Source organism: Myotis myotis, unplaced genomic scaffold (genome assembly GCF_014108235.1).
Source record: "Myotis myotis isolate mMyoMyo1 unplaced genomic scaffold, mMyoMyo1.p scaffold_m19_p_19, whole genome shotgun sequence".
NCBI lineage: Eukaryota > Metazoa > Chordata > Mammalia > Chiroptera > Vespertilionidae > Myotis > Myotis myotis.
The window spans coordinates 26,562,544-26,574,667 of record NW_023416323.1 but is presented as its reverse complement, the minus strand read 5'-3'; the positions used below and the strand labels follow the sequence as shown (position 1 = coordinate 26,574,667).

The 12,124-nt window shown below is 43.5% G+C and overlaps 1 protein-coding gene across 1 annotated transcript in view; it reads left to right on the top strand.

Annotated features, from left to right (window-relative positions):
* The window catches only part of HYDIN (HYDIN axonemal central pair apparatus protein), a 343,591-nt gene that overhangs the window by 194,872 nt on the left and 136,595 nt on the right, over nt 1-12,124 (top strand). Inside the window, exons 23-25 of the mRNA XM_036346816.1 lie at nt 1,015-1,158; nt 5,942-6,085; nt 10,211-10,524. Coding sequence (XP_036202709.1) covers nt 1,015-1,158; nt 5,942-6,085; nt 10,211-10,524 — 602 coding nt within the window. The remainder of the gene's footprint in view (nt 1-1,014; nt 1,159-5,941; nt 6,086-10,210; nt 10,525-12,124) is intronic.

The window sequence follows — 12,124 nt, the reverse complement described above, 5'->3', positions numbered from 1 at the left end:
GGTCTTTGTTTCTGCTCTTCAGGGGTTCAGCCACCTTCTACTGCGTGTGCACCATGTGGCAAACTGCGCTAGGCACCAAGGACGCAAAGGTGACTAGAACGCAGCTCTCCTTTCAAGATCCCGACAGGAGCACATTCACAACGTCATGATTGGGAGCTGGCCATAGTTTCAAAGGCCTTCAGCCTGAGCTGCGAGGGTTCTAAATCCATTCACATCTGAAACCTGAGCACGCTTCAATGCAAGCTGTTCATGATATAAATTCACTTTGGGTTCTTTGTACTTCATACAAATCTGGACCTCGGGGGGATAGGGGAGTAAAGAAATACTAGTTTCTATAGCACGATTTTTTTAAATATCCAAGTAGGAAATGGCAAAATGTTCCAGCCACAGCTTCTGACTAGCTTGATAAGAAATAGAACTACCATTGAACTCTAAGCCTATAGGATTTTTTAAAAATATATTTTATTGATTTTTTTACAGAGAGGAAGGGAGAGAGATAGAGAGTTAGAAACATCGATGAGAGAGAAACATCGATCAGCTGCCTCTTGCACACCTACTGGGGATGTGCCCGCAACCAAGGTACATGCCCTTGACCAGAATCGAACCTGGGACCTTTCAGTCCACAGGCCGACACTCTATCCACTGAGCCAAACCGGTTAGGGCGAAGCCCATAGGATTTTATCTGCCCTGCCCATACTGGTTGGTATGTCCAATCCCTGACAGTCCATGCATAATACACCTTCCACACAGGTATTCGTTAAACTGAATGTAAATTGATTTGTGTTGTGTCCTCGAGAGCAGTCCAAAATGGGCGCAGGATCCGCCCAGGACATATGTAACCCCATCAGACATTTAAGTGTGAGACAGAGAGCGACACCTGAAGTGCACTGTTCAGAGACACATGTTCTTCCCTGGTGTCCGCAGCAGGTGATTGAGCGTCAGTTTGCTGATTGTGTGGAATTAAGTTTTCTGAGCTATGGATGTTCTCTCAGGGCCGGCCTTTCTCACCTGCAGATGGTCAGGGAGAAGCTGGTGTGCCACGCCATCATCGGGGCCCAGCGGGAGCGGAGCCTGGTGATGACTGTGGATGTCATGTGCGAGTTCATAGCGCCGCTCATCCAGCTCTCCACCAAGAAGCTCGTGTACCGACTGGAGAAGGTCAGTGGGCTGTGCTGGGGAGGGTTGGGCGCTCCAACTGAGGGTCAGCAAGTTCACTTGTTCACTGGAGAAGCTAAGTTAACAGGAAGCCTGGTGAACCCACACCCACCGATGTTTCCTAAGCTTCAGAGGCCCATCCACCTTCCTCTAAAAATTCCGAATCTAAACCTGATTCCTCCGAAATGTAAATTGCGACAGAAATTCTGCTTCCATCATCCCTGATGTACAAGGCCAAAGTGAAGGGGTATTTATTCCAGTGCACTGAAAATGCACTGTGGTCAATCATTTTACTGTAATTAGAAAAAATAAACATCACAGCATAGAAAGGATTAGACTGGAATTATTGATAATCATAATCATCAGAAAGAATAGCTACACCTTATTGATTAGTTTGTGCTGGGCACTGAGCTCTATTCATTACATACATTTGCCCAGTTGTCCCTCATAGCAGTCCGTGTTGTGGCTTCTGTTATCATTCCCATGACACATAGGAGGAGACCGAGATACAAATTATTATGCGGTTCACCCAGCACTGAGAATAACCCACTTAAACTATGACTCACATGTTTAAGTACATGGCTCTAAATGCCCATGACTATATGGCCATCAAGGGTGAACAATAAATGGGGATTAAGGACAGGGGAGTGTTGGGGATGACTGCTGCTCAGGGCAGGGGGCAGGACAGTGAGGAGATGAGGGAGGCATCACAGTAGAACTTGACCTCCTCTTCAGCAGACTTCCATTGTAGGATTTTTAAGATTCAGAGCAGGTATGTGTGGAAAGTCTCTTCTGAGCCGGAGAGTGAGTTAATGCTGACGACCTGGTGAACCAGGGTGACACAGTCAGAGCTAAGAGACTGGTGGAGGTTACAACTGTAGCCCAATTGTTAACACTTAGTCATTTAAATCACAATTCTAAGCAGTGCTGTGAAGAAGAGGTGTAGTTGCTATGAGAGCACCTATCAGGAGAGTGGCTTTATTTGTACCTGTGGTGACAGGTGGCTTCCTTGAGCAAGTGCCTCAGGTTGAGACTTGAAGAGAAATTGAAGTTAGTCTGGTGACAAGAGACGGGGAGAGAATTAGGCAGAAGGAACAGCACACAGGAAGGGCCCGAGTCAGGGAAGACCTTGGTGAGCATGAAGAACTGAAAGGCCGCCTTAGACAGAGAACATGCCAAGAGGAACAGGAGGTCCATCAAGAAAAGTGGGCAAGGGCCCATGAGTGTGGCATGACTGGGAGGCATGTTCTTGGAGGCCATTGGCGGGCTTCAGGAAGGGGAGTGACATGGTCAGATTTAGTCTGAAACAGTCACACTGGCTGCTGAGTGGAATATTTATTAAGTCCTACTATGTGCCGAGCACTGAGTCAGCTGCTAGGGGTACAACAGTGAGGCTAGTCCCTCCCCGATGAACTACACAGCCAACTGGGAAGATCAAGCATTAAGTACATTGTCCCACAGTGTGGTCTCTGCTGTCGTATGAAAGGACTGGGTGTGGCAGTGCCTGTTCAGTCAGGGAGGGGATCAACCAGGGTCCCTTTCATTCCCTGGAGGCCTGCAGGAGAATGGGCAAGACCATTGATTCTGGGAGTGGGTTCCATCATATTTTGTTTGTATTCAATAAATATCTATTGAGCACCCACCAAGGGCATGGCTCTCCGTTGGAGATGAATAATGGGCGTATGATTGAGGAAAGGAGGGGAGATGTACAAGTTCAAATCAACAAATAATTTTGGGGCATTTACAGTGTATGAGGCAGCAAAGACAGCAAAATCCCGGGCTTAACAGACTACTGGGGAGAGTAGACACTGAGGAAGTAGAATAAGGGTTTCAGTTACAGGATGCTACGCTAACTGTGATGAGCTCCGTGAGACATATAAAAAGAAAATACTACAAGAGTTTCTGCTGCAGTTATTGAGCTTTCATTGCTCTGTTTTAAATTCTTCCTTTTATAACTAATCAGGAAAGATATTTGTTGGTGGCATTTGCACCAAATCTGGTGGCATTATATTTTCTCTGAATGTAGCTATTGAGTGAAAATTCAGTGACTATTTATTGAATAGCTATTCTGCATAAGACGTAATATATGTTAGACATGCAACTTTGTTTCTTATTAGATTTTTTCTAAGCCCATAAACACTCATAAAAATGTGTGGATCATGTTCCTTTTCTCCTCTTTATATCCTGAAGCCTTGGTGTGTTTTTTTTAAAAGCATATTCTTGTTTAACTGTCTATTGTTTGACTTTATCACTTGAATAAAGTAGCAAATACTTTAAATATGGCAGTGACTTATTGAATTACAAAAAGGATTTGAGTCACAGCTCCCTGTTTGATTTTACCCTTCTCTCCTTCCACCCAAATATCACAAGTTTGAAATCTGTCCAACTACTGTTATTCTTCATTGTTCATTTCCTGCTCACATTTAATCCACACCAGGGACAATGAAGAATTGCAACTTCATTACCCAGCGTGTGCAAGAGACCTGCTAGGGCTCAGTATTCAGATGTACTTATGTAACACCCTATTATCTAGTCTGTCTCCTATTTTCAGCTCAAGGCAGCGTATCTGACTTAGTACATTAGACTATAATGACGCCCACACTGCCTATGGGGAGAATTTTTCTAGGACCGTTTCCTCAGATATGATCTACTTTCTAACCATTGTACCATTCATAAGCCGCAGAGATCAAACCACATCTTTGTGGAATTGAAAAAGGTCCATCGAAACCAGCAGCCAGTTTGCTCCACGAAGTCCAGCAGCAAATCCTGTCTCCTGCTATCTGGGGAGACAGACAACCCAGAGAGGAAGGGGTCATTTCAAAATAGAACGGGTTCTCTGTGCATCGGCTCCTTCTCGTCACTAACCTCTAAACAGCCTCTTGCCGAAACCAAACAAGTGTGGCTTCTTCGCTTCAAAGCTACCTGCAGTGACACAGCAGCCTGGGGGAAGGTCACTGGTGGACAGTTCCCCATGTGGCCTTTGATGACCCTAAAGTGCTGCTTGGGGGAGAATGCGATCTGCAAGTGCAGGATGAGTCCAGCACCTGTATTAGCATGTTAGAGGGAGGGAAACCACGGTTGACATCTCAGGGTAAGTGCCAGACCAAACCCCCACACAGAGACTAGGGGATCACAACTGAGGTAGGAGACTTGAGCCAGTTGTCTGGACTGAATGGCTGTGTCTCCCCAAATTTATAGTCTGAAGCCCTAATCCACAAGGTGATGGTGTTAGAGGTGGAGCCTTTGGGAGGTGATTAGGTCATGAAGGTGGGGCCTTTATGAATGGAATTAGCGCCCTTATAAGAAGAGACACGAGAGATACTCTCTCTGTCAGGCATGTAAGGACACAGTGAGAAGACAGCCATCTACAAGCCAGGAAGCAGGCTCTTCCCAGACACCAGATCTGCTGGCACCTTGATTTTGGACTTCCCAGTCTCCAGACTGAGAGACATAAATGCCTGCTACTTAAGCCACCCCGTCTATCTTTGTTATAGCACCTGAACTAAGGCACAATGGATGCTGATCACACGAGCTCGCCCAGAGCCAGGGGGGTCCAAGAACCACAGTGGGAGGAAGACTATGCTGGTCAGAGAAGCAGACAAGGGGTCAGATGAAAATGTGGAATCTGGAAGATTTAACTGAAATCAGAACAAGGAGAAGAAGCAAATCAACCAAAGAACAGATATGCATATGTGCATAGACCATGGACACAGACAGTAGTGGAGCTAAGGCAGGAGGGGTATGAAGGTAGTGGGGGTGGATGGAGGGGGCAAAGGGGAAGAAGAAATGAGGGGCATCTGTAATATCGTCAACAATAAATTAAAAAAAAAAAAAAACCTGAGAAAAACAGGCTAGAGTTGTTAGAAGAGCCAGGGACAGCGGTTCTCAACCTGTGGGTCGCGGCCATTGGAAAACACATATAGCATATCAGATATTTACATTACTATTCATAACAGTAGCAAAATTACAGTTATGAAGTAGCAACGAAAATAATTTTATGGTTGGGGGTCACCACAACATGAGGAACTGTATTAAAGGGTCGCGGCATTAGGAAGGTTGAGAACCACTGGATTAGAAGGAGGTTCTGTTTGGAGGCCACGGATTGAGGCTTCAGGTTACCTTCTGCTGGTATCAAAGGACCCGCTTTCCAGAGTATGCAAGAAATAATGTGACCCCAACATCAGAAGGAGAAAAATTCAGTCTGAACAGCAACATGCAGTTCAGGACCCATTCCCAGTATTTTCTCTGGCTGAAAAATTAAATTGGATGTTCAACAGAGTAAAAAGGTGTTTCTAAATCAGGGTTAGCAAGAAAAAAATTAGAGAAACGTGTTATAGCATTTGTCAATTTAATAAGGTAAGTATATTCGCAATTGAGTGTTTCGAGCATGAAACAATACTGTAAAGGGAATAAAAGTTTTATTCGTTATAGTGATACATGGGCTCTTGTACAAGATAGCACTAATTTCTTAGTGTTTGCTTCATGACATTGTGGAAACTTCTATAGCAATAGTTCCATCCAGAGGCATGGCTTATATCGGCATGTTTTTTTTAACCAGGCAACAGGAGAATAAGAAATCTAATCTGGTTTCTGACTTACATAGTCTCACTTCTCAGTAGTCCACCATACATTCCAAATGATTTAGCTCAGTCTCTCCAAGAGAATGAGAGTATACGCGCATGTGTTTGTGTCTGTGTACGCTCAGATGTATTTGAGACGTTTGCTGCTGTAGCCTTACTCTGTTTGTCATAACTTAGTCTGCTGCCGCTTTTTCCTTTTTTTGCAGAAACCACAGACTGTCTTGCAACCTGATTACCAGCCCTTGGTCATGAAGAACATTTCCACGCTGCCCGTGAATGTGTTGCTCTCAACAAGCAAACCCTTCTTCATCTGTGACACAGAGCAATCTCTGTTGCCCCTAATTCCAGAGGTAACTGATGGAGGATGGTCCTACCAAGCTCCTGGGGGGGCGGGGGAGGGGGCGTGTGTGTGAGAAAGGAGAGAATGACATCAGTACACTAACTAATTTCAGTCCAGAAAAATATGAAGAATCCAGAAAACAGTGAGGAAATAATACAGAGAATCTTAAATGAGTCCTAGATAAATTCCACTGTCTATCAGTAGAACATCTATTATTAATGGTGTAAGAACTTCTGGTTCATTATGATGACCCTTTCATTATAATGAAGCTAATCTTTAGAAAACAATGGTTTCACACTAAGGATAGTAAAGATCTTTCAATTCCCTTCCCTCAAATCCCACCAAAACTCCATCCTCAAGGAAAGCAGGAAATAGCCAAAACCCAATCTTTAAATCAGCCAGCTACCGAGAAGACAGAGCCCAGCTAAGGCAGGAGGCTTGAGCTCACCAGGCCACCAGTCTGGGGCAGGATGCAGTGTTCTCTCTACATCCCTGGAAGATCATTCCCTATGATCCTTTGCTGGGCATGAGGACACCGGTGGGAATGGCTGGGTCATGGGGCAAGCGCCATGGCAGAGCTGTAGGAAAGGATTAAAGAGAAACCAGACCCACACCATCAGCTAAAGGAGTAGTGATTAAAGGAGGAAGGCAGGGAAGGCAACAATCGCAAGATCTCCAAACAGGGAGACTTGAGATTGCTATGAGCCACACAGAGGGGGATGGAGGGTTGGGGGAGTGAGGAACAGAGCTGCTTGCAGATCGTACCTTACTTGTGGCGGTTAACTGCCCTGCTGCCCTCCCCTGCCCCTTCCCACCAATTCTTCAGTGAATCTCATTCCAGCATGAGCTGGGGGAAAAACAAGCTAAGATCCTTGAACAGAGAGAAAAGGAGAAAATGATCATAAGCAAGAGGCAGATGAAACTCTACTACAAGGAGACCTAGGCAAGGAAGAAGACCCAAAGTATAAACATGTGATTCTCTACAGCCTCAGAGAAATTACAGATGGCATGACCAGTCTTTAAAAGGAGCTCAAGGATGAGACACAAGTGTTCAAAGAGATGCAGCGTGAACTCACAGAGCCGAGGAAGACAAGCGGATGAGAAAATGAAAATTCGGACATGAGCGGCGTTCTCATTCTGGGTGGTAGATCAGACACACTCCTGTCCCTCCTGAAATCTTAGTAAGATAAAAGTAGAAATGTTCAAAATGAACGAAGCCCAGAGCAATAAGATGAAGGGGGAAGAGGATGGTGTAACCAGATATTGAGAGATTTAAGCAAATTCTAGACACTAGAATGACAATGGAGTGGGCTGACAAAAAGCCACAAAAACCTGCAGGCTGGAAAATTTTCCAGAGAGGCTGCGAACATGTGGTAGTCACTTAGCCCAGTAGCCTGGGCGCAGAGGCAACACGTGTGAGCAGAGTGTTGAAAATAGAAGGATTCCATGTACACCGAACAGCTGTCCCACCCAACCCCACACAAAAGACATGGGCAGCTGGTTTTTATCTGGAGACATAAAGGTAAGTGCTCTTCCCCGGAGCCATCGATCAGAATGTTTGGGGAAAGTTAATGTTTCTCGTGTCAGTGTCAGCACCCCAGAGTAATCCCAGGTATCTGGGATGTGTCCACTGCCTGATCGTCCCCTCTCTGCCCAGAAACGGTTCTGTAGACCAGCCCTACCACAAGAATTGAGAAATGGCGACCTCCGGATTGTTGGGAGGCCAGGGTGGGTCAGGAACTACTGTTTCTTGTCATAACTTGTAGTACAGTTTGACCTTTTATATTATTTGCATGTATGACTATAATTAAAACATACATGCACTTTAAAAAATGAACAACTTCTATAAATCAATAAGAAAACTACCAATAACCCAATGGAAAATTAGGCAAAGGAAATGAACAGAGAGCTCCCAAAAAGAAAAAGAAAATGGCTCTTAAGTATATGAAAATATGCTCAATTTTAATCATAGTAGAAGAAATGCAAATTAAAATGACTACAAAACACAATTCCCCCCTATCAGATTGGCAAAGAACAAAAATTGGGTAGTGCTTGGTATTAAGAAGGGCACATGGAAACATGGGTTCCCCTACAGTGTTGGTGAAGTGTACATTGGAAGACAATATGGCAGTAGCTATCAGAATTTTAAATGCCCAGACCTGCCTGGGTGGCTCAGTTGGGTGGAGCAATTGCCCGTACACCAAAAAGGTTGTGAGTTCGATTCCTGGTCAGGGCATATACATAGGTTGGCTTTTTACAATTAACACTACAACCAGTAACAGCTGGGAAGTGGGGTAAGCATAAGCTGGCTTCATCCCCTTTACAGCTAGGTGTCAAGAAGATACTATCTAAAGATGAAACTGTTTAATATTCAACTGTATTTTTACTTGATCATAAAGGGGTAACAATAATAGTAATATTTGGCATTTATAGACCGTAAGCGCTGCTCTGAAGACATCACATGTATACTGACTCATTTCATCCTCTTAAAAAGAGGTAGGTCCTGTTATTGACCCCATTTTACAGATGGAGAAACTGAGGTCTAGGAAAACCAACTAACATTGCCCAAATTCATAGAGCTAGTAACCGGCAGGCCAGGATTTGATGCCAAGCAATCAGGCTCCAGGGTCCATGATTTTAGGATTAATCTCTCTTGTATAACAGTTCTTTCAGGCTTCTTTCTGAGAAAAAAAATTTCAAACATGATATTTTGAAATAAAAGAATCTAACTATTTTTGCAAAATTTTATTAGCCATCCATTATGTCTGGACTAATGTGTATCAAATATGAACTCTGAGAAATAATATATGGTGAAATTTTGGATAAGTTTCTAATCTCTTCTTCGCACTTTTATATATAATGTAAAATTTTGTGGATATGTATCTTTTCCATAAAACAAAAAAGTCTTTCTCTGGGGGGGCGGGGGAGGTGTTTAAGTCCATCTTCAAAGATACTTAAACCCCAAGCATGGAGGTACCAAGTGCTGCAGATGCATTGTCTACCTTGTGGTCTACATTGTGCCCAGCCAGCTGTGCCAAGCGGCCAGCCAGGCTTTCAGATGGGATTAGCCAACTGAAGAGCCGTTACCCTCTCTTTGACTCTTGGATCCGGTGATTGGCAGTATCACCTGGAACCATCTAATCGTGGCACCGATGCGCACCGTTAAATAACTGAAGCTTAAAACTCAGTGGAGAGGTGAGAGCTCTGTAAACAGATTCGCCCTGTGTACATTCCTCCCAACTACCTCCGGCACTTTCTGCAAAACCAGGAGGTGGCTTTTATGCCGGTTAAATGTGGGAATTGAGTGAATCCTAAAAAAAAAAAAAAAAAGCCAACTCATAGCCAGGCTTTCTATGGGAAGGTGTGACTGTGGCCTTGGCATCAAGGAACCCATGGGGATTTGAATCAAAGACAAAAAGAACAAGGGAAATATACCCAGCAAACGCAGTACAGCCCTGGAGTGTGCCGTTTTAAGTTGACCAGAAAACAGCAGAAAGTAGATGACACTGTGCTGAGGATTTAGGATCGCAGACATCAGAGGAGAAATTAAATCGCCCAATCCGACCCTTTCCATGTCATCCTCTACAGAGCCCCTCCCACTGCGCTTTAGTAAGCCTTTCTGGAATTCTTAACAAAGAACTTTCCCCACTTGTCTAGGAAGAGCATTCTACAATCTACTTTACTTTCAGTTAAGAATATTTTTATAATGGCTATTCATTGTAGATTTTCCTTTTTACAACTCCTCAAACTTTATAACCTCACAACTCTTAGCAAAATCTCTTCCCTCAAATAATTCCCTCTCCAGATTTTCCTTAGTTTCATTTTCAATGAATAAAATATGTATGCACAAACATATAGAGATCTATAATATCAATAAATATAGGTGACTATTGATATCAATATAGATATACTAGCTATTTAATCATGTGTAAGTGTGGATACCTAATTATGGACAAATAAAGTGTGATATATATATATATATATATATATATATATATATATACACAAATAGTAATACGAATGTGTGTATGTATGTACATAAATATATTTAAATAACTTTGGCCATCCTGTTTCATGTATCAGGTTGGAAATGCATAGTACAAAGGTTGGTAATTTCCCATAATCTGATTTGCAGCCTATTAAACTGGAGATTGGTGAAGAAAAAAATCTGCTGGTCAAGTTTGACCCGACCCACAAATGCGATTTGAACAACTGGGTGGCAGAAGAAACTCTAGCCATCAGGTACCTGGAGCACCCTCAGGTAGACAGCCTGAACCTGCGTGGGGAAGTGCATTACCCCAACCTGTCCTTTGAGACCATGGACCTGGACTTTGGCTGTATCCTGAACGACACCGAGGTGATCCGCTACGTTCCCATCACCAACTGCAGCCCACTGGCTGTGAAGTTTTGCTGGTTCTTCCTGGAGAACAACAAGGAAAATCAAATAAGGTACCGCCAGCGTAGCTATCCTGTAGAGCTCTTTTCTGCTGTTCGTTTGGTTTTTTTCCTCCTTGCTCTGCACTGGGTTCCTATATTCTGTGCACTGGTCTTGCGTGAATACTTTTGGTTCTGGCAATTAATTATTGACAAAAATAACAAAGAGCCTAAACTCATGGTCCCTCCTAGACTTCCAAGCAAGAAAAACAGATAAAACATCTTTGAAAGCCCCAGTTGCCATCAGATTAACAGAGTGATTAATATCCATAAGCCTCCTTTAATTTTGAAGCTGGTAGTTGGATCATTAGAAATCTGTCATAAAAAAATAAAGTTTTTGTGCAGTTTTATGAATAAGCATTTCAAACCCAAAGCATGAATTACATAGCATAATACACTGAGCACATGCTGCGTCCTTCAGGGGGTCGGTGGGTTTCATTCTGGCGTATGTATGTAGTGGGAGGTGGTGAGTGCCGGGAGGGAACCGCTGTCTTCACAATATTTATGTTTAGAGGTATCTCTCTCCTGTTCAATTAACTTTAAATTCAATTAGGAGCTAAAGCCAAACTTAATTTGTAAAACACTCCTTTTAAAAAATACCAACAGCCTGTGTTAGCCAGGCCGCAGGAACGTTTTCATCTGGGTTAGCCTCATTCGAGACCAGGACCAATGGGCGTCTGCATATGGTATTTCTCCATTGGGTGTGTTGACAACTGTTTTCAGCACTGAGTGTTGAGTAGCCATACTTAACGAAGGAGCCTCATGTTTCCTTGGCTTGTGGGTGCCTCCTGTATGCAATCCTCATCTTGTCCATGACAGCCAACCTTTCCTTTCCGGCTCTGTTACCATGGTAACGATGGCTTGCTCTGGATGTTTTCCATAGATAGCTAAGGACGACCTAGCGTAGCCAGGCCTGTCCACACTGGTGGGTGGTGTCCTTTGCCTCTCCAGCATTCATTCATTCGTTTTATCAGCCGGACCAAGGATCAGGCCTGAGCTATGGAACCTGATCTTTAGGTGCCAGGGGCTGTTCAGGTTTGGAATGAAATTCTACAGAGGATGCACGTTTAAAATAATTAAGGAGAAACCTGTCAACCTGGCCTAATAAGCTGCAAATACCAGATTCTGTGAAGTTGTTCTCATGTAACAGCTAAATGAGTTTATTCCATCTGGGAGCAAGGGCCGGGCTTTATTTATTTATTTATTTATTTATTTATTTATTTATTTATTTTGAGAAGTCATTTCCATAATTAAAATAATGACATTTTGGAAGTGCGCTTGGCCAGTACTAGAGATGATGTACTCTAATTTTTTATTGCTTTAAGCATTCATCTAACCATTCTTTTGCTTTCATCGGTATCTTCTTATATCTTGATATTGAGCTTCTGCTTATAATTTTTCATTCATTCATTCAGTCATTCAGAAAACATTTGATAGGTGATTCTTTTGCACCAGATTATGTGTGAGATTAGGGATACAAAAGTGAAGAAGACATGATCCCTGGCCTGAGGCTGCTGGGGAACCATATGTGTGAACCACAGTGGGCGGGTGACAATGCCAGGCTCTGAGGGACGATGGGGGGCAGGCGGGTTGGTGGGGGGGAGGGGGGAGGATG